A 22,709-nucleotide genomic window follows, 5' to 3' on the forward strand; every position below is an offset into this window, starting at 1 on the left:
TTAAGAGTTGTAGAGAGAACTTCAATCAAATTGCAGCCAGGGTCACAAGATTGATGTTATGTCACACGCCAAATCACCTACCACACATGTGGATCATACAACTTAACTTGAGCTACCTAAATTCTAAAAATAGCTAAATGACTTATGTTCATTAGACTGGTGTTGTCAGCAATCACCCAAATACTAGGGAGACACCCAACGAACGTCTAGTAGAACATAGTAAACAATGGTAGATAGTTATATATAGTAAATTGGTAAAGCTATTCACGGTAAATACAGTAAACAATTGTTCTCTCTTAGTATACATGTTTGAAGTCATCAATATAAACTTTTAGCTCTCTCTCTTGTTCTTTTGTGTTCATCTAGATTGAGTCTGTGTTGTTGTACGATCCTAACTGCAATATCATCCAGACGAATGAAAAGAAAGAATGATTGGAAGCGTTGCCCAACTCTGAGTTCAAAGCAACTCCGAGTCTATAAAAAAAAATCAATAATATTTCACAAATACAATGTAGGTTCTAAAAATTTAAATTTTAATATTACACATCAATGAAGAGAAAGAGAAACTTAAGCAAGAAACTTAGGCAACTTGAGCTATTGCCTATTCAACGGACAATATATCTCTTTCTCTTTCTCTTTTTCTCTTTCTCTCGCTCTTTCTATATACAATAAATACAAAGAGAGGGAAAGCAAAAATAAGGAAGAATCAATTCAACAACAATCTCCATCCCCCAATACTCTCATTTTGTATAGCCACCCCTCCTCTTCCCCCCCTCAACTGACACGGCCGCTGGTTTGCTTGTCTTGGGCACGGGCTGGGCGACTCCAGCTTGCGGTTTTCGTGATGGCGAAGGGATCAATGATGGAATGAAGCTCCTGGTTTTAAGAACATTCAAACATAATCAATCTGGTGTAGCAGACATGGGGATAAAGTGTGCATTATATAGTGGTGATGACAAACAACTTTGATGTTTGATTCTACCCTCTTAAAAGTGCTTTCATAACAAGTACTCGTGTATGCTCAAAGTGGACAATATCATACTATTATGGAGGGTCGTGGTTCCCAATAGTACTCGGAATGCTCAAAGTGGACAATATCATACTACTATAGAGAGTCGTGGTTCCCAATAGTACTTAGAATGCTCAAAGTGGACAATATCATACTACTATGGAGGGTCGTAGTTCCCAATAGTACTCAGAATGCTCAAAGTGGACAATATTATACTACTATGGAGGGTCGTGGTTCCGAACCGTACTCAGAATCAAAACACATTCTACAAGTGCTTTCTCAACACAAAGAACTTTTGAATGCTTGAATGTTTCCAAAGTTACTACAAAACACTTCTAAACATGATGATTTGGAGCAGAAAGTTCTTTTAGCATATGGGAGACAGGGGAGCAGATTTTTCTCTTCTATGCAGACCAAAGAGCAGGAAGAATAGTAAAAGATTGAATAATTACCTCATTTCTGGGCTCCTTGCTTGCTTAGGAATAGCTGTTTTCTTTGTCTTTGATCCCAAACCATTTGGAATGCTTGAAGGTCTTGGAAGTGGAAGGCTTGACTGCCAAATAACTTCTGGCTCTGATGTTTCACTATTTGCAGCATCATGATCATCAGAATCATCAGTGCTGACCATCTCAACCTGGTTCCTCTGCACATCAGGTTCTTGGGTTTCCTTCTTGTTCACTGAAGGATTGTTGAGCAGGGTTTCAGGGTACACCTTCGATGGATTCACAACAAATTTCTGACCAAATGTCTCAGGCAACTTCGTGTTTACATCCCAGCATCCTGTAAGAGTTTCATCACTACTAATGTTCTCATTCTTGTTTACCATAACTTTGTCCTCCCCATCACTTGAAACAGATTCTTTCTCTTCTTCCCTCCTATTAACAGGAGTTGCGCCCAAAGGTGGCCATGGAGAACTCGGCAATATGTCTCGGGGATCTAAGCTTCTTCTTTTGACGTTCGAGTTCGATTTGTTTTGAACCTGTTAGCAAAAAAGCGTGCATGAGCGCAGATGTGTTTCAGTGACCGACTAAGACTTTTACTAATATCAAAGTAGAAGTAGTTTTTGTTAGGAACCACGACCCGCCACAATGATATGATATGGTATTACTTTCAATATTACGGATTTTGTTATCAAATTTAGCTTTATTTGCACATTGATTTTCAATACAATTCGTACCTCAGGAGGATTACGAACATCTTCCGATGAATTTGTTCTATTAACAGACATCTCCACAACACTTTTCCAGCTAGGAAGTGAAGGGGATGACAAGAAAGTTTTCATCCTACTTTTTTCTGGACTGCTTGGTCGACAATTTTGCTCCGTTTCACTGTCCTTCTTCACTAAGGCCACCTTTCGGCTAGCTATCTGATAATAAGAAATAAAGTTGTCACGTAAGAACACGAGAGATAGAGCATACCATTTCTATTATTCTTTGTACTGATCAAAAGCATATAAAAACATGCAAATCAAAGAACTTATTAATTGCCTTCTGGAAGAAAAAGGCCAAGAAATGAGTTAGAGCAGAATTTGCAGTGACAACAGATGAAGAAGCGACAACACAAGAGCCAAAAAATCATAAACTGTAACGGCCCAAGCCCACCGCTAGCAGATATTGTCCTCTTTGCGCTTTCCACTCTGAGCTCCCCCTCAAGATTTTAAAACATGTTGCTTGGGAGAGGTTTCCACACCTTTATAAGGAGTGTTTCGTTCTCCTCTCCAACCAATGTGGGATCTCACATAAAGGTCTTCCGAAATTTATCAACCAAATAATAATGGGGAATAAAAGTTAAAAACCTGTTCCTTGAGCTCTTTAGACTCGGTGCTATCTTTGTTAACCCGAGCAGCACCGAGCTCAACGGTTGCAACCCTTTCGGCGAACTTTAAAGTACTCAATGTTTCTCCAAGAGCTTCAGGCTCTGGACTTATATGAATAAACATGAGTGTCTTTGCTTGACCTCCTGAATGGAAGCGGAAGCAAATGTGGTTAGCCAGAATATTACAACAGCCAAAAGGGAGAAGACACACACATTAGTTTTCAAAGCCACACATACCAAGTGAATCTTGAAGCAATTGTGTGAGTTTACTGTTCCTATAAGGGACATGTGCAGTCTTTTGAGCAAGAGAGGCAATAACATCTCCTAATGCAGAAAGAGATTTGTTGATATGTTGTGCCTCTTTCAATCTATCTCCTATTACCTCAGACTTATCAACCCTTTCACTTCCTGCCAAGTCAACAAGATGCATGCACCCACGAAGGGTCGCACCGGTTGCCAAATCTCTTCCTTGAACATGAACAGTTAAGCAGCTGCAATTGTTGCAATAATAGTTTAAGCACATAAGGAGGCAAAAAACAAAAAGATGCACAGACAAAGCAATGAATAATTAGATACTATGAGATCCGACATTGACTAATTTACGGAATGATGATGAGTTTATAAGTAAGAAATACATCTCCATTGGTATGAGGCCCTTCGAGGAAGCCCAAAGTAAAGCCATGAGAGTTCATGTTCAAAATGGACAATATCATACCATTGTGGAGAGCCGTGATTCTTAACACGTGTCATTCCTAAATCTTCGTACTAAATTTATTTAAAAAGAGTTTGTACCTATGAGAGCGACTGCTCCGATCATTCATGGCGGTAGAGCTCACGGCACGATTATTTTGGCCGAGATTCATCAGATTTATAACATCTTCTGTTGATGACACAGGTACAAGGCATGCATCCGGTACATTAATCCCATTTTGAGAACTGTTACGAACTTCCAATGTAATTACCAGTTAAGGACAATCATTATAGTCAGAGCTTCATTATATGAAAGAATATAAAGAAATACAGAAGGGAAAAAGAAAAGGATATCTTCTGTTACTGGAATCCGTGACAAGAAGATCTCTAATTTGGTCATTATAAATCTCAAGCATCTGAACAGATATGTCATAGGAAATGGTCTGTCTCCTTTGTTGTGAAAGAACAAACAAATCACTCAAGGCCCTGTAGTTTACACCTACAGTGTCCTCAGTGAGCTCTGTTGGTCCTGACTGGATTTTACAAATAATGGATCAAAAAAAAAAAAAACTTATGTAAATAATCACATAATTTAATATTTGGTGCTTAATCTCATACCATGGTGTGAGTTTTCCCTGATCCAGTTTGACCATAAGCAAATATGCAGACATTATAACCGTCGAGCACGGATCGAATCAGAGGTCGAGTATCTGAAAATACTTCCCCTGCATAGAGAGAATGTTTATGCTCAATATTCATAATGTTGAAAACTTATATGATAAGAAGATCATAAAAGGAAGTTGAACCTTGGGTTGCAGAAGGCCCAAATACTTTGTTAAAACTGAATGATTTCCTTCCCTCCTTGCCGTTTTTCGATGGTGTCATAATGCTCATATTCCCTTGATCAATGCGATCCACAATAGAGGGTCGGTTTGAGTGTCCACCAAGGAATGGTCGAACTCTACAATATACTCTGATATTTCCTGATATGAACATTATATTGTTTACAAGACTGCTACTACCAAGCCAAATTAGAGCCAAAATTTATGAGGAAGTTCACACTGCTAATGCTACCTTTCAGGTCCTGAACTTGGTTATATAGTTTCCGATTTTCTTCAACAACCCTTCGGTATTCTGAAGCTGCATAAGCCACACTATGCATGCGCTTACCTAAGTTAGGAGCTAGCAGTTAGACTGAGAATACATTAGAAGGTACAATCTAGAAAAATGTGTAAGGAATCACAACTCTCCATAACACTCCATAATGGTATGATATTGTCCACTTTGAGCATAGCTCTCATGACTTTGCTTTGGACTTCCCCGAAAGGCCTCATACTAGTGGAGATGTATTCCTTACTTATAAACTCATGATCATTCCCTAAATTAGCCAATGTGAGACTCCCTCCCAACAATCCTCCTCTCGAACAAAGTACACTATAGAGCCTCCCCTGAAGCCTATGGAGCCCTCGAATAGCCTCCCTTAATCGAGCCTTGACTCCTTCTCTGGAGTCCTCGAACAAAGTACACCATTTGTTCGACACTTGAGTCACTTTTGACTACACCTTCAAGGCTCACAACTTCTTTGTTCGACTATTGACATGACTAAGTTAAGGGCATGACTCTGTTACCATGTTAGGAATCATGACACTCTACAATGGTATGATATTGTCCAATGTGGGACTCCTTCCCAACAATCCTCAACAAAATGATCAAAGAACTTTACTTAATTAATAATTTATACCAATATTATTGAACTCCTCTTGGTACTTCATTTGCAAAATCTGCATTCCTGCTTTGGTTTCACCAAGAACACTCTTCAACATCTACAGAACAAAACCAGCTTTGAAGTTGTATATTCCAGAACAGTAATTAGCAACTTAAAAATACACTAAATCACCAGCTACCTCTATGTTTCTCTGTTGCTGTTCAAGCAGCATCTGTCTTCTCAAAATTTTGCGTTCTAATTCCTCATCACGATGATCATTAGATTCCTGGTTTTCGGATTTTGTTTCAAGACAACTTTCTGCTTCTGAACACCTTTCCGTTTCATGACAACTCTCTACTTCAGGACAACTTGTTGCCTCTAGACTGCTTATTTCTTCAGTACAACTTGTTGCTTCTGGACTGCTTATTTCTTCAGGAGAACTAGTCGTTTCCTCTTCCATCTTAATCTCTCAAAACATAAAATATATTAGCATCCCATTCAGCTCTATTAACTTAGTAACAAAATATTTTCATAACATACATAAATTCACAGCTTACCGTTCCATCAGCAGAAGTGATTTGTGGAGGATACTTATCAGATATAGACTCTGCCATATCTTCTTGACTTGTTTTCATCTATCAAATGGGCAGAATGAAATGCCATAAGCACAGAAACAAATGGTGATGGAGGGATTGCTAAATCTACATTGAATAATTTCATATATCAATGAAGTTTATTTCTTATGCAAGAAAAAAATTTAATCTCTTATCAATATTTTAGACACTCTTCCTTAGTTATAGTTTTTGAAAATTTACACGAAGGGTAACGGTTAGAAACCATGACTCTCCACAATGGTATGATATTGTCCCCAAAAGACCTCATTTCAATGGAAATGTATTCCTTGCTTATAAACCTATGGTCAACCCCTAAATTAGTCAATGTGGGACTCATTTCCCAACAATCCTCAACAATCCTCCCCTCGAACAAAATACACCATAGAACCTCCCAGAGGCCTATGGAGCCCTCAAACAGCTTCCCCTTAATCAAAACTTGACTCCTTCTCTGGAGCCCTCAAACAAAGTACACCCTTTATTCGACACTTGAGTCACTCTTGACTACACCTTCGAGGCTCACAACTACTTTGTTCGACATTTGAGATGAAGGTAAGGGCATGGCTCTGATACCATGTTAGAAACCACGACTCTCCATAATGGTATAATATTGTCCACTTTGAACATAAGCTCTCATGGGTTTGTTTTTTGTTTCCCCAAAAGACCTCATACTAATGGAGATGTATTTCTTACTTATAAACCCATGATTAACCCCTTAATTAGCCGATGTGGGACTCCTTTCCCAACAATCCTCAATACTAACAATCCTCAACACTAACAAGATACATTGAGTTATTGATTTATCCATCAAGATCAAGACAATTAGATGATAAAAAATTGCAGTCCAAACAGAATTCCAGAGACTAACTCATTCAGTAATTACTCTTGAGGTGCAGGGAGAAATCATGTATTTCAGTAACCATTAAATATAGATTGCTAAAGTAAGACATTGTGGGAAATAGAAAGTATACCTTATTGTTATGAGTTGTTAATCGATGCTCAAACTCTCCCATGACTTTACAAATCATACATTCCACAATCTACAGATTCATTAGAAAAAGAAAAAGAAAAAGAAAAAGAAAAAGAAAAAGAAAAAGAAAAAACTCAGATCAAGATCTTCATGTTTCTAAGAAGAAGATCTATATATAACTCAGAATTAGAACCCAACACTTACACTGGGGATTTCGTCAAGCTGTTTATTAGAAAGAAGTTGAGAAAGTAGCAACTGTAAAGGACGGGAGGATCCCTGCAGTCGAAATTATAAAAAGCCTAAGATGTCTTAATTCAACTCAATCAAGAAAGTAACAAAAAGTAAAGAAAAAGAAGGATGAAAAGGTCACGAACTGTTTCATTGCTAGGATCATCACTTGAAGACAATTCAAGACAAAAACTATCACAATTTGATGAGGTTCTCGTTAAAGAATTCGTGGCTGGTTCTGAATTTTTTGGCACCATATCTATACTCGATGTTGGTGATTTATCCGTCCCGCCAAATCTCCACACCCCATTTCCGCCTCCTTTTTTCCAGGTGCTGTATGACTTGAGTGCCAGAACAGAGTTCACAACCCTTGTAGATTTTCCTCCCTGACATAGCCATGGATTTGGAATAGATCAATTCAACCAGAAGAAAGCTTTTAATCTGTTTCAAGTTACCAAAAAGATGTCCAAAACTACCAGAGTTACCTGCTCTAGATCAGAGGCTTCAAAAGTTGGCAACCCCAGTTCTTCTATGGCCACCAGAAAATTTCTCACATTTTCTAAGTATTGGTAAGCAGATAAGGCTGCCCCATCAGGAATAATTACAGAATCACATGGGCCTTCAACAATCTACACAAGAACACGAATTGAATGATCATCACTTTAGATGTACTTAATGTTAGGAACCACGACTCTCCACAATGGCATGATATTGGCCGCATAAGCTCTCATGGCTTTGCTTTTGGTTTCCCCAAAAGACCTCATACCAATGGAGATGTATTTCTTACTTATAAACACATGATCATTCCCTTAATTAACCAAGGTGGGATTCTCTCCCAACAATCCTTAACAATCGACCCCTCGAACAAAGTACACCATAGAGCCTCCCCTGAGGTCTATGGAGCTCTCAAATAGCCTCCTCTTAATCGAGGCTTGACTCCTTCTCTGGAGCCCTCGAGTATACCCTTTGTTCGACACTTGAGTCATTTTTAACTACACCTTCAAGGCTCACAATTTTTTTGTTCGACACTTGAGGATTCTACTGACATGGCTAACTTAAGGGCATGACTCTGATACCATTTTAGAAATCACGCTCTTCACAATGGTATGATGTTGCCCACTTTGAGTATAAACTCTCCTGGCTTTGTTTTTTGTTTTCCTAAAAGGCCTCAGACCAATGGAGATGTATTCCTTTACTTATAAACTCATGATCATTCCCTTAATTAGCCAATGTGGAACTCCCTACCAACAATCCACAGCAGAGCGCAGAGCGAGAAAATTTCATAAGGTGGGAAAGTATTGATATTCCAACTTATCTATAGAAACCGAAACCTAAGAGGGCGGTATTCATAGGAAAACTTTGATAACTTAAGTTCGTTCATGTATTTTTCTTAATCTAAAGTGAACCAACCTGGAAATTCTCTCCTTCCTTCTTGTGTAAATGAAGTATACATACCTTTGACACTGCTCCAGGTTGAACCTTATTGAGAACATTGCAAAGAATAATTCCGCTTCTTAATCCAAGCCTAAATTCCTCTTCAGAAGGCTCAGCTGGCAAGTCTTTACCACCAACGACTCCAACAGTTTTCCTTAGCCACCCAGCCGCTTCATACCTTCTCAAGGCTTCAAAACAATATGATGAACATTCAATTCACTTTTCACATCAACAAAATCAATCTGAGTCTCTCAAAATCCAACATGAACATTACAAAATGCAACTCATTAATTCACAAAACACATTGCCAACGCCAGAAATGGGAAGTGTTAGACGAACACGACTCTCCAGAATAGTATGATATTGTCCACTTTGAGCATAAGCTCTCATGGCTTTGCTTTGGGCTTCCCCAAAAGGCCTCATACCAATGGAGTTGGTATTCCTCACTTATAAACTCATGATCATTCCCTAAATTAGCCGATGTGGGACTTCCATCATCCAACACCTCCCCTCGAACAAAGTGCACCTCCCCTTAATCGAGGCTCGACTCCTTTGGAGTCTTAGTCATTTTTTACTGCCTTTTGGAGTTCTTTGTTCGATATTTGAGAATTTACCAATCTATTGGCACGACTAAGTTTAGGGAATGGCTCTGATACCATGTTAGACGAACACGACTCTCCACAATGGTATGATATTGTCCACTTTGAGCATAAGCTCTCATGGCTTTGCTTTGGGCTTCCCCAAAAGGCCTCGTACCAATGAAGTTAGTATTTCTCCCTTATAAACCCACGATCATTCCCTAAATTAGCCGATGTGGGACTTCCATCATCCAATACGAAGAACATCGATCAAATTGAGAAGAACCAAAACAAATTTACAAAAACCATTCCAAAAAAATCGTATCATTCAACAGTCATTACGCAAACAAAAGGAGAAAAAAAAACAAAAAACAAAACAATCGATAATCGAAATGCAAAGGCCAGAAAACAAGATAACGAAGAACATACAGTCTTCTTCAGCCTTCTTCGAAGCCAACTCGATATCACGCAGATGAACTCCATGCTGTTGAAGAAGATCTTCAACCACAGAAGCGATCGAAAACGGTAAAACTTGCCCTGTCGCCATTACAAACCCTCAAGAACACAACACAGAAAACAAAAATCTATTCCAAACAATCCCAATTTCTCAGAAAACAAATTGGGTGTTTGAATAGAAACGATATAGAACAAGGATCGAAACAAGAGCTTAGGAGAAGGGGATTGTTGATTCAGGATGAAGGGCCATTGACAAGATTGAAGAAAAACAGCAAGAGGAGAGAATCTTTTGCTCGTTTTTTCCTCTCCGTTTCTCAAAAATCTTTATGGGTCTTTTCAGTTTTATGTGTTCGTCCAAATTTCGTTGGAGAAATGAACCGAAGCGTAGTCCCGAGCCTCCCGCGAACAAGAATGGCCTAACGGTTTGTGTTCAACGGGTGAGAAATTTTATGACTCAAAATATTTGTTCCAGTTAGTTAAATCTTTTTAAATTTTAGTTTTTGTTTTTTTGTTATATCTAAATTACCATTTTACCCCTAAAAATAAATTTTATTTTTAGTTTTCTGTTTTTTTTAATTTATTTTGGTTTCCTCTCAAAATTTTAATATAATTTTCACTATTTATTAATTAATTAATTAAAATTAAAATAAATAAATATTTTTTATTTATATTTTTTTTTATAGAAACAAAATTAAATTTTTTATAAGTCCGACCAATAAAGTTTACACTCGACTCAACTTGTGTATAGCTCAACTGGTTTAGTTCAGTTTGTTGGATGATGAAAGTCCCACCTCGGCTAATTTAGGGAATGATCATAGGTTTATAAGTGAGGAATACTAACACCATTGGAATAAGGCCTTTTGGGGGAAGCCCCCAAAGCAAAGCAATGAGAGTTTATGCTCACAGTGAACAATATCATAACATTGTGAAGAGTCGTGTTCGTCTAAACATGGTATCAGAGCCATTCCCTAAACTTAGTCGTGCCAATAGATTGGTAAATTCTCAAATATCGAACAAAGAACTCCAAAAGGCAGTAAAAAATGACTAAGACTCCAAAGGAGTCGAGCCTCGATTAAGGGGAGGTGCACTTTGTTCGAGGGGAGGTGTTGGATGATGAAAGACCCACCTCGGCTAATTTAGGGAATGATCATGAATTTATAAGTGAGGAATACTAACACGATTGGGATGAGGCCTTTTGGGGGAAGCCCAAAGCAAAGCAATGAGAGCTTATGCTCAAAGTGAACAATATCATACCATTGTGGAGAGTCGTGTTCGTCTAAACATGGTATCAGAGCCATTCCCTAAACTTAGTCGTGCCAATAGATTGGTAAATTCTCAAATATCGAACAAAGAACTCCAAAAGAAAAGGAGCCAAGCCTCCTCGAAGGCAGTAAAAAATGACTAAGACTCTAAAGGAGTCGAGCCTCAATTAAGGGGAGGCGCACTTGAAGGAATGATCATGGGTTTATAAGTGAGGAATACTAACTCCATTGGTATGAGGCCTTTTGGGGAAGTCCAAAGCAAAGCCATGTGAGCTTAGCTCAAAGTGGACAATATCATATCATTGTGGAGAGTTGTGTTCGTCTAACACAGTTATTTTTTATTTTTAGATTGAGTTGGGTTGTTAGATTTTTTTTTCTTTTAATTATTTTTTAAAAAATAATATTGGTCGACAATACATATTACATTAATTACTAAAATACCATAAAACTCAAATATTAAAGATTTACGAGTCACAACGCATTACTAACATCAGTTAGTTACAAACCTAAGATATTCTTGATGTTTATAATAATTAAAAGTATGATAGAGTTGAGTTAGATTGTAACTGATGGTTAAGTTGACCCGACAAAAAAATGTCAACCCGCAAACCGACGTGAATTTTTTACATTCAACCCAAATGGGACAAAAATAACGTAACTGAGTTGAATTCTAGTTAAATCATAAAAGTCAAATTTTAAATTTCAAAATTACAAATCATAATCACTCACGACTTGTGCACAAAAAGCATGATAATCTAATGGACCTCGGGAAGTAAAAAAATAAGATGCTAAGTGCACCCTAAATTTGAATACACCTCGATGGGTGACCTACACCCTTGGAATAAGAGTGAGTACGGGATGTGAACCTCATGAGCTTGAGAGGGCTAGAAATGAATCCGGACTATGGAATTGACCATCTCTAGGACCCTAAATAAGCATATAGCTTAAAAAAGTTTTGATATGAGCCTGCACGTCGGTGCTTACTGAGTATTTTTTATACTCATTCCTACTATTCTTTGTTTACAGATGGAGCGTAGATCAAGTCGTTCCCCTCTTGTATCATTTTAATATTATCCTTAATGTCGTTTTCTTGAAACTTGTGCTATTTTGTAAACTATTTTGACGTGATTCCGCAAACTTGATTTTGTACTTTAAAATATTTTATGTCAGAATTTTTAGTCCGACGTCACAAACATGGTTAAAGCAGTGTTATGACCATAGAGATAAAAAGGAATGTACTAACGTATACTGACGATGAAACGACAATATCTTATAATCTGCTCTAGATATTAAAAGTGGTAGTGTCAAAAGAAAATTTCGTCACTACAAAGTATGTAAATATAAAATTAAAGTATCGATATGAACAAAAAAAAAAAATAATATTAATTATGAGCTAACACCGTAAAAATTAAAACATTGTATATTTAAACCGATTGACACGAGTACATTGCAAAAGCTCAATATAAACCGAACTTTTTCTAGCAATGTCCAGTTATTTCAAAGGTATTACCTAGTCACGGTTTCAAGACTCTCATTTAAATATTCTAAGTTTTATTACAGGTAAGAATATCCACTATGCTTATATAATACTAGTTTCGAAAAAAAAAGTTGGTTCTCAATCGACAACGTCAGGGCCAAGGTCTCTCAATGCAACGTCGCATCTTATCTTGTCATATTAGTTCCCAATCGACATGGCTCATATGTCTTAACATCATCCCAAGTCTCGGGGTGTCGTCGGCCTATTACTCACTCAGCTATGCCATCGAGAATGAGTCTGCATGTCGCTCATCTCATTGGAACATCTCGAACATCCATCCATTCAGGCTCTAACGAGACATTGGCCCTCCTATGCCCATGCCATGTCATTTACAGATATTGTACCGGATAGCGGGTGTATATATCAACCTTCGACACGAGGGATGAGGAGCAATAACGGCACACCTGTGCCGCTCGGTACTGTCCTTGAAAAACTCATTTCAATGACAAATCATGTGCACAAGGTAGCTCACAATACATTTTGAGTTATTTTCAATACTCCACAAATAGACGTGATTTTGACGAACGGTCATGCAGCGTCATGGAGCTTCCGTCCAATGTCCAATTAACACCAAATTTGGCGAGCATATGAATGGACTTTAACTCCAGAACCAGATGCCCAAATTCTTTTTGGAACCCTGACTTTCGAAGTTAAGGCCAAGGGCCATATCCAACCCTTCAACAAGCCTATCTTTTACCACACTTGTCTATTCAATGTCTCTGTCTTGCTCATGCCTTAACTCGTCTTTAATGCCCACTCTATATGGTGTGTTAAATGATGCACCAACTTTCGTGGTCGCATCATGGCACTCGTCCTAAGCCCTCGCGTGGCCATATAGGCACCACTTGAGGGTCACCAATTCACTCGTCCTAAGCCCTCGCGTGGTCATATAGGCACCTCTTGAGGGTCACCAATTCTCTTGTCGCAACATAAGAGTCACAACCTACTCTTTTCATAGTTAGATTGACACCTAGCCTCAAGGGCATGCCGAACAGATGGAAGCCACAACATTAGAACAGTTTCGAGCCCTTTGATAGGAGTAAGTAGCAAGTAGCAGTCAGAAATACAAGTAAAAGTGTTAGTTCAGGAGTGAATTCGCCATCAAACAGTGAGCAAATTCATCATCACAGCAATGCAATAAGCTCTAATAATAGGGATTCATTAGCAAAAGCAGGCTTATCTTTTGCATCCCATTAGTTCAGAGGCTAAATCATTGCTAACTTCTCCATAAAATTGATTACATTAATTATTGAAATGAAGCTAATCAAGAAGTTTACTTATTGCAAATTTAAGCTTCTAGAACCTTTTTTTTTTTTTTTTTTTTTTTTTTCTCCCCCTCTTCCACCTAAGCATGACCATAAATTTAAGACACAAAATGGAAGTGTTGTCTTGTCGGGCCTAAGAATTGGGGTAATACAAACAACATAAATTACACTTAACCTTATTTTGACACTCTCATTTGAAGCATACTAGAGTATGTTGAGAGCTACAAAGCAAAGAAAGGAGGGCCTTACTGAGTTTCACTACATCCACTATTGCACCAGCCAACTCTTCATAAATTATCATCAAGGATGGTGGACATTACCAGCCCTTGAACAAATGCACAGCGTTTTCTTTTCTCTTCCTCGTCCTGCACGGACAGGGGCGACGACGGGATGCTCCTGTCACGTACAACCATGATTTTAGATCCATTAATGGAGAAGTATTCAAATGATGGCCATGATTTTGGTACATGTACTTAATGTTCTGTTTCCATGTCTACTAAAGCTAGTCCCACACCAACTGGACTCGAAATGACAAGATGACCAAAGAGAATATTTATTCACGATGCCATGGATTTAAAGAAAAATGAATGTCGAACTACACTAAACAGTAATAAGAACTCGTTCCTCGAACTTATCACATTCCATTCGACAGAACTTTCGACAAAAGAGATACTATCTTGGGCATGACCATGTGCACTAAAGAACTTGCGAGATAAATTGTGATGTAATAGTAGGAATATATCAGTAACATACCGTTCTAATGATTTGTCTGGTGAATTACACTTCATGGAGTTTGGTTCAGCCGACAAGTGAGGTTGAACACTGCAATAGTCATCAGCCATTGGTAGAATAAACGATGACAGCAATGGATCGGGCGCTGCATTCGAGGTAAATAAACCTGAAGAACCCCCAAAGAGAGACTGCAAATTTCCTTCTTGAAGCTCTTTCCTCAACAAAGAGAGTGTCGAGTGTGAGCCACCTTTACGAGATTTTCTCTTACGCTGCATGTAACCATTAGTTAAGGAATCTAAGCATGGGGTTAATCTTGCAGTCTGCTCGATTTTCATATAGATCTCAAACAAACATAGAAAAAAATCCCTCACAGAGAAATAACCTAAAGAATGTCATCCAATAAGAAAAATTAAACAAAAAGCAGTGGTAAATATCAGAAATAAACAAGTCCAGAAACCCCCCCGAGAAAAGTCATCGAGTAATCTTCGGTGAATCTATAAGACGTGATCGGAGTACAACTGAAATCGTTGAAGACACAAAGCTAGGTGCACACCAACCTGATCTTTAAGAACAAAACTACATGAAGAGCATGAATGTGAAGCAATCTCAATGAGGGAAAAATCATAGAATGTTAAAAAAGAAAAGATGGAAACTAATTTTAACATGATAAATAGAAGGATATCTTGAAAATATTTCCATGCTGCAGGGATATATGCGCAACCATGTCAACTCCCACTCTCATGTCACAGACTGGACACACCTGCAGAATAATAATATTTCAATCTTAAATTATCGAAGCTATCGTTTTTGAGACGTATGATGAATAGCATTATACACTGCACCATGAACACCAAGGAATTCACTGTTGGCTAAAATGAAGACATACTGAACAAGGAGATGAGTGACAACAGCACTGATATCAAAATTATATCTCCATGATGAACATATTTGATAAATAACTCTCAATAGACTTCGTCTCATCCTCTCAATCCCCTAGAAAATTTCCAGACCAGCTTTCCAACGAATAACCTAGGGTGCATTCCCCTGTAATACGCTTGCTTTATTCCTAAAGAGAGGACCATGAACGATTGTACGAGATATGGTTCTACAAAACACCCTTTTATTCCAAATATCTTAAAGAGCCACCAGCAATGGGAGTAAATGGACAATACAAGAATAGGTGATCTATATCCTCCGTACGAATTCGACAGCGGCGAGCAAAAGGGTTTTTCTTATGAATTCTATCAGAGCTGTCCTGATTACTGGTTTACAAGTACAGTTTCTTGATTTTTTTAAGTCCCAACTAGTTGGTGGCAGGGGAAATTAAGGCTTTTATTATGTTAAGTTATTTCTTCACTTCTCCAAGGAGGGCCCTAAACATTTGAGATGGACAAGCTGTCTTCATATACTACAGAATATTGGACTACATGAAGGGAAAAGAAGGGGATGTCTTCTCAGTTGAAAGAACGAAAAAAATAAAGTGCAACGTTCCATTCGGATATATATATATATATATATATATATATATATATATATATAAGAACGTTAGGTATGTATTTAAGCCGGACAATGATATCAAAAGCTCGATCAAAATTAACTACATTCAGAAGCGAAATATGCAACAAAACGATTTTGCAAGGATCCATACCCCATTCCTTGCCTCAATAGGATGCTCTTCATCAATGTGACAGCACAATCCGACTATATCAAAAAATTCTGAGCAAAATGGGCATGGGAACTCCTCCCTTATATCATCATCCCCTTCAAGTTCTTCAAACCCCATGAACATACCTGAAGAATGTTGAGCTACTATAGAATGAGTCCAACACAGAAGGTGAACGCAAAAGGATCATAAAGGCACCAACACATACAAATGATAATCTTAAAACAAGTTGAAGCAGCAAATGTTATAATGATTTACAGCAGAAAGTCAGATGCGTTGTGTCTTAATAACAAAATCTTAAGTTCAACACATCATAATCTTACTGATGGCCATTTTCAGAAGCCAGCCAAAGAATCTAGATAACCAACGTACTTCTTTTCTTACAAATTCAGTGACCATATTTTTCAAGATACACAAAGCAGACTCTACGAAGTATTTCTTGTACTAATGCATCTTAAACATCTACTCAATTTCTTGAGAAAAATAACACATCAAAACGTCCAACCGTAATTATCTAGTTAAAAATAAAGCCTCAGAGTAAGGAAAAAGGAGATGGCATGAAAAGATCCAAATGTTATCCATATCTCAACACCGTTAGGGATCACGACCCTCCACAATGGTATCATATTGTCCACTTTGAGCCTAAGCTCTCATCACTTTGCTTTTGGTTTACCAAAAGACCTCATGCCAATGGAGATGTATTCCTTGTTAGACGAACACGACTCTCCACAATGGTATGATATTGTCCACTTTGAGAATAAGCTCTCATGGCTTTGCTTTGGGCTTCCCAAAAGGCCTCATCCCAATGGAGAGAGTATTCTTTGTTTATAAACCCATGATCATTCCCTAAATTAGCCGATGTGGGACTTTCATCATCTAACACCTCCCCTCGAACAAAGTGCGCCTCCCCTTAATCGAGGCTCAACTCCTTTGGAGTCTTAGTCATTTTTTACTGACTTCGAGGAGGTTTGACTCCTTTTTTTTTTTTTTGGAGTCCTTTGTTCGATGTTTGAGGATTTACCCATCTATTGGCACGACTAAGTTTAGGGCATGGCTCTGATACCATGTTAGACGAACACGACTCTCCACAATGGTATGATATTATCCACTTTGAGAATAAGCTCTCGTGGCTTTGCTTTGGGCTTCCCCAAAAGGCCTCATACCAATGGAGAAAGTATTCTTTGTTTATAAATTCATGATCACTCCCTAAATTAGCCTGATGTGGGACTTTCATCATCCAACAATCTCAACACCCCCTCCACAATGGTATCATATTGTCCATTTTGAGCATAAGGGGATATATTCCTTACTTATTAACCCCTAAAAAAAAAGAAAAAAAAGAAATCAACACAAGCTCAATTTGGATAACTTTAATTGTTTTGATCATCATCATCATCATCTGTTTTTCCCTTTTATCCGCAGATGGCAACATTTTCAGAGGGAAAAAGTAGATTTGAGGTAACAAATAACATAAGTGTACGGGAAAAGTTCAGTCGTGATCATCAGAAAAGCAATTGGAAAGACTAGGAGTTCCAAATCACTGGAAAGTCAGTAAACGATGAAACAAAGAAAGAAAAATAAGATGCACCTAAACCAGATCGTGATAGAAGAGCAGATTGGTAGCGCTTGGAAGCAGAAGAAAGACGAGCAGTCCACGATTCAGCATCCATAGCTCTTCCCTCGCCGGAAATTAGAGTTTCCGACTAGCAGCTTCAATCTGCAGCGCTTTAAATGATTCCAAATACAAGAACAGCAAATTGAAAGCAAAATGAAAACCCTAGAAAGTGAATTTGCAGAGGGAAATGGAAAGAGAATTCGAGCAGTGAGAGAAGAGTGAGAAACGAGATGAACTGCAAACTGAAAATCGATTTTGGTTCTCTCGAACGTGAAATTCACAAACCAAAATCAACTAAAGAGAACAAATATTTGTTGCAACTCAACATTTATACATATTTCTTCTTTTATTTCTATTTTCTTTTTCTAATTTTCCATTTCTGTTCCCAAAATATATATATTGCCAAAATTACAGCTTTCATTGTCCTATGAACACAACTTTGCACGCTAGCTAGTATGATATTGTCCACTTTGAGCATAGGCTCTCATGGCTTTGCTTTGATCTTTTCAGAAGGTCTCGTACCAATATAGATACTATTTCTGTATTATATACCCATGATCATTTCGACGTGGAACTTTCATTATCCAACGGGTTGAGTTCGTAATTTTTTTAATTTTTTTATTTTGGGATTGGTCTGAGTTGGGGAGTGAATTTATTTAAAATTTTGTTTTTAGTTAAGGAAAAATGTTATTTAATAAAATATATATTTATTTATTTTTAAATATTTAATTAATCTTTTTAATTTAAATATATATATTTTAAAAAACTACGTAATAAATAATTAAAAATTATTTTAAATGAGTTGGCGAAGATTAAATAATCTTAAAAAAATAATTATATATATATATATATATATATTATATATTATATATGACGTACGGTCGCCTAAAGGTGGTAGGGTAGGGTGGGTGGTACCGTTCAGATTGTGGCCAATCTTCCTACCCGCGCGCGGGCCGGGCTTAGAGCACGTGAAACTCATCACTACCTCGTAAGGGCGTTGAGACCATAAGCATGTTACACGACAGCGCCGCTTTCTCTGTAGTCTTGTCACACAGCAACCCACTTAGAAGAGCCACTCGCTCTGTAGTATTGTCACATAAGATAAGCACTAGCCCGCATAATGGTCGCGCGAATCTAAGTTCTCTTCCAGTCAACTGTCCACCCAGTCAAGTGCAAAATATATATATATATATATATATATGACGGACCGCCGCCTATAGGTGGTAGGGTAGGGTGGGTGGTACCGCTCAGATTGTGGCCAATCTTCCTACCCGCGCGCGGGCCGGGCTTAGAGCACGTGAAACTCATCACTACCTCGTAAGGGCGTTGAGACCATAAGCATGTTACACGACAGCGCCGCTTTCTCTGTAGTCTTGTCACACAGCAACCCACTTAGAAGAGCCACTCGCTCTGTAGTATTGTCACATAAGATAAGCACTAGCCCGCATAATGGTCGCGCGAATCTAAGTTCTCTTCCAGTCAACTGTCCACCCAGTCAAGTGCAAAATATATATATATATATATATATATATATATATATATATGACGGACCGCCGCCTATAGGTGGTAGGGTAGGGTGGGTGGTACCGCTCAGATTGTGGCCAATCTTCCTACCCGCGCGCGGGCCGGGCTTAGAGCACGTGAAACTCATCACTACCTCGTAAGGGCGTTGAGACCATAAGCATGTTACACGACAGCGCCGCTTTCTCTGTAGTCTTGTCACACAGCAACCCGCTTAGAAGAGCCACTCGCTCTGTAGTGTTGTCACATAAGATAAGCACTAACTCGCATAATGGTCGCGCGAATCTAAGTTCTCTTCCAGTCAACTGTCCATCTAGTCAAGTGCAAAATATATATATATATATATATATATGACGGACCGCCGCCTATAGGTGGTAGGGTAGGGTGGGTGGTACCGCTCAGATTGTGGCCAATCTTCCTACCCGCGCGCGGGCCGGGCTTAGAGCACGTGAAACTCATCACTACCTCGTAAGGGCGTTGAGACCATAAGCATGTTACACGACAGCGCCGCTTTCTCTGTAGTCTTGTCACACAGCAACCCGCTTAGAAGAGCCACTCGCTCTGTAGTATTGTCACATAAGATAAGCACTAGCCCGCATAATGGTCGCGCGAATCTAAGTTCTCTTCCAGTCAACTGTCCACCCAGTCAAGTGCAAAATATATATATATATATATATATCTATGACGGACCGCCGCCTATAGGTGGTAGGGTAGGGTGGGTGGTACCGCTCAGATTGTGGCCAATCTTCCTAACCGCGCGCGGGCTGGGCTTAGAACACGTGAAACTCATCACTACCTCGTAAGGGCATTGAGACCATAGCATGTTACACGAAAGCGTCTATTTCTCTGTAGTCTTGTCACACAGCAACCCGCCTAGAAGAGCCACCCGCTCTGTAGTATTGTCACGTAAGATAAGTACTAGTCCGCCTAATGGCCACGTGAATTTAAGTTCTCTTCCGGTCAACTGTCCACTCAGTCAAGTGCAAAAAAATAATAATAATAATAATATATAGAGAGAGAGCTCGAAACGAACGACATGCGTTGGAAAATATTCCGGAAAATCTCTCATTTTTTGTCGATATTGTGAGAGATAACGACGTGTCGTCCTTATAATAAAGGAATTTGTTCATTTAGAATATCTTTATTATGCTTTTCAGTTTTATTTATTTATTTATTTTTATTAAAACCATTACCATTCCAAACTAACTATTTTTAAGTACAAGAATTAATTAATACAATATTCAAGAAAATATTGGAACTCAAACGTCCCGATTTTATAGCTTCGATGAAACTTAGGTTGATAAGGATCACGATGTTCCAAATGTTTTAACTGGACCTGTTACACGGTCCAAGGCTAAGAAGATTCAAGCATTTATTCTTCATCTACAAAATTGGATAGACTTGGTTCAATTGTTATTTTGTGTTACAAGTTGATTCGATTGGGGAAGGATCGTTTGGAGCTTCGTAAGTGAATATGTGCACGGTTGAAGTAGTATATGATGGTGCTATAACTAGCCGTTAATGGATAATTTGTTAGAAAATTTTATTTATTATTTTAATCCCGTCATTTCTTAGCGTGGAAAAATGGTGAGAATTTACTACCATCTATTTTTGTGGAGATTTAAAGCAAGTTCGCATTCCGCTCAAGGCCTCTTCGATCCATTTGCGCCTGAACCTCGGGCTCCTCTTTCTTGCTTGCTTGAACTGTAAAAGAGAAATACGAAAGATGAATTATCCTGAACTACTGAACGAACCAGGTAAGCTGGATGAAAGGTCAAGCTCTGGAACCGGAACCTTTATTACAGAATGAAAGAAGAAGAGAAAGATTAATTCGACAGATTTCACTCTTTCACGAGGGTTGAACTATTCGAGAACGAGCCTGACCACTAACTTCATTAGGGCAAAATAATAGGGAAAAGTAAGATTTTGGCTTAGAAATTCGAGCATCATTTTTGTCAATTCTAAGTTTCATGTCGTTCTCGTGGTAGATTGCATGTGAGTCATTCAATCAAGTCTTGATCAAGTTCGATTGTGGAGTGACTCAATTTAGAACAAGGTTTTCTTGTAGATCTTTGATCTTAAGAGTCAATCTACTTCTAGCTTTATCTCTTGGTTGATCCGAATTTTGTATAAGAAGTTATTAATTTGTTTGATTCAAGGGGTTCTTGCTCCAACAAAAGTTTTATCGTTGGACTGAGGATTAGAGTTGTCTTATCATAGGCGATGTCTGTTTTCGCCAACCAAACATCATTTGTGCGTACATGTTCAATCCTCTACGACACAACCGACTTGACATTGCCTTTACTCAAGACCAAGGTCTCTAACATGCAACATCGCATCCAACATCATTTTGGTTCCCAATTAACATGTCTCTTATGTCTTGACGTCATCCCAAGTCATGGGGTGTCATCGACCATGACAGCTCTAACTGGTCATGTCATTGAGAACAGGCTCGTGTCATTCAAAACATCTCTCAATTAGGGTTTTATCGAGGCATTGACTCTCCCATGCCCATGTCATGTGCATCAGACATCATTGAAGTCACAAAAAAATATACAAACCTAACATAAACGTCTCATGGTATAACAACGTATGGTACGTGGAGAGCCTTTAGAGCACGCATCATTCATACAATTCATCCAACCAAACGAAGACAAGCTGGGCTGAGACGTCTAGTAGATTAGCTAACAGAAACGGAGACGGGCTGCGAGAACTGGTTCAAAGACATGCAGGTTAGGCTGCACATCGCTAGTGAGAAGACTTACCGTGACGACTAAAATCTACAGGACCTTTTTTTCTTTTGTGAAATGACGTAAAGCGTATTTCAAATTATTTCCCGATAGAAAAAAAAAGAATAAAATATATTTTTTGAAGAGTAATAATAATTCAAGATCATATGATATATACGAATAAATGTGAATTATAAGAATAAAAAATCACGTACCAAAATATTCATTTTATGATTGAAAAATCTTTGAATTTATTCTCCCTACACTTTTTCTTAAAATTATTCTTAATTTAGTAAATTCATGATTTTAATGATTAATATTTCAAACACAAAAAAATAAATTAAAAAATAATTTTAATGAAATTTTAATTTTTAGAATAAAAGAATTAATTGTCAGCGTTCTTATTGGCACACTGCCTCGTGTCTATCCTTTCGGGGAAGAGTGAGAAGGTCCTCGCCGATACTCGTTCCTTCCTCCAATTGATGTGGGACCCCTTCCAAATCCACCTCCTTTGAGGCCGAGCGTCTTTACTGGCACACCGCCTCGTGTCTACCCCCTTCGAAGAACAGCGAGAAGGCTGACACATCGTCCGATGTCTAGCTCTAATACCATTTTGTAACGGTCAAAGCAGCGTCGTTACTAGCACACCGCCTCGTGTCTAACCCCCCCTCCCTCCCCTTCGGGGAACAGTGAGAAGGTTGACACATCGTCCAGTGTCTAGCTTTGATACCATTTTGTAACGGCCCAAGCAGCGTTCTTATTGGCACACCGCCTCGTGTCTACCCCTTTCGGGGAACAGCGAGAAGGCTGACACATCGTCCGGTGTCTAGCTCTGATACCATTTTGTAACGGCCCAAGTAGTGTCCTTACTGGCACATCGCCTCGTGTC

The 22,709-nt window shown here is 38.5% G+C and overlaps 1 protein-coding gene and 1 pseudogene across 3 annotated transcripts; both read right to left on the reverse strand.

Moving 5' to 3' along the window:
- Positions 1–471: 471 nt before the first annotated feature.
- Positions 472–9,901, reverse strand: LOC111780421 (kinesin-like protein KIN-14G; annotated as a pseudogene). The gene is made up of 18 exons (XR_015413820.1): positions 9,470–9,901; positions 8,484–8,650; positions 7,514–7,657; positions 7,175–7,414; positions 7,005–7,076; positions 6,802–6,870; positions 5,777–5,854; positions 5,419–5,679; positions 5,256–5,337; positions 4,589–4,684; positions 4,321–4,497; positions 4,133–4,239; positions 3,617–4,047; positions 3,062–3,315; positions 2,805–2,968; positions 2,187–2,375; positions 1,462–1,988; positions 472–876 (listed from the first exon to the last, which is right to left on the reverse strand). The product of XR_015413820.1 is annotated as a kinesin-like protein KIN-14G (transcript).
- A 3,615-nt stretch (positions 9,902–13,516) lies between these two features.
- Positions 13,517–17,883, reverse strand: LOC111780497 (protein DEHYDRATION-INDUCED 19 homolog 3). 2 transcript variants are annotated; one of them, XM_087119723.1, is made up of 5 exons: positions 17,544–17,883; positions 15,941–16,098; positions 14,973–15,052; positions 14,314–14,565; positions 13,517–13,956 (listed from the first exon to the last, which is right to left on the reverse strand). In XM_087119723.1, the coding sequence occupies exons 1-5, from the start codon at positions 17,623–17,625 to the stop codon at positions 13,848–13,850; spliced, it is 681 nt and encodes a 226-aa protein (XP_086975849.1). In that variant the 5' UTR covers positions 17,626–17,883; the 3' UTR covers positions 13,517–13,847. The 2 variants fall into 2 exon arrangements, with proteins under 2 accessions (XP_086975849.1, XP_086975850.1); XM_087119724.1 differs by having other exon boundaries at positions 15,941–16,083; positions 17,544–17,882.
- Between the last annotated feature and the right edge of the window lie 4,826 nt (positions 17,884–22,709).

The sequence above is a fragment of the Cucurbita pepo genome, chromosome 18 (assembly GCF_057944985.1).
Source record: "Cucurbita pepo subsp. pepo isolate OVF chromosome 18, ASM5794498v1, whole genome shotgun sequence".
NCBI lineage: Eukaryota > Viridiplantae > Streptophyta > Magnoliopsida > Cucurbitales > Cucurbitaceae > Cucurbita > Cucurbita pepo.

Bases quoted from the DNA above. Each gene is read 5' to 3' on its own strand.
- LOC111780497 (XM_087119723.1), bottom strand. From the start codon at position 17,625: ATGGATGCTGAATCGTGGACTGCTCGTCTTTCTTCTGCTTCCAAGCGC. The intron at 16,099-17,543 runs GTGCATCTTATT...ATTCTATAGTAG, and splicing joins TCTATCACGATCTGGTTTAG to CTCAACATTCTTCAGGTATG. The intron at 13,957-14,313 runs GTATGTTACTGA...TGTACGTGACAG, and splicing joins CCAGACAAATCATTAGAACG to GAGCATCCCGTCGTCGCCCC.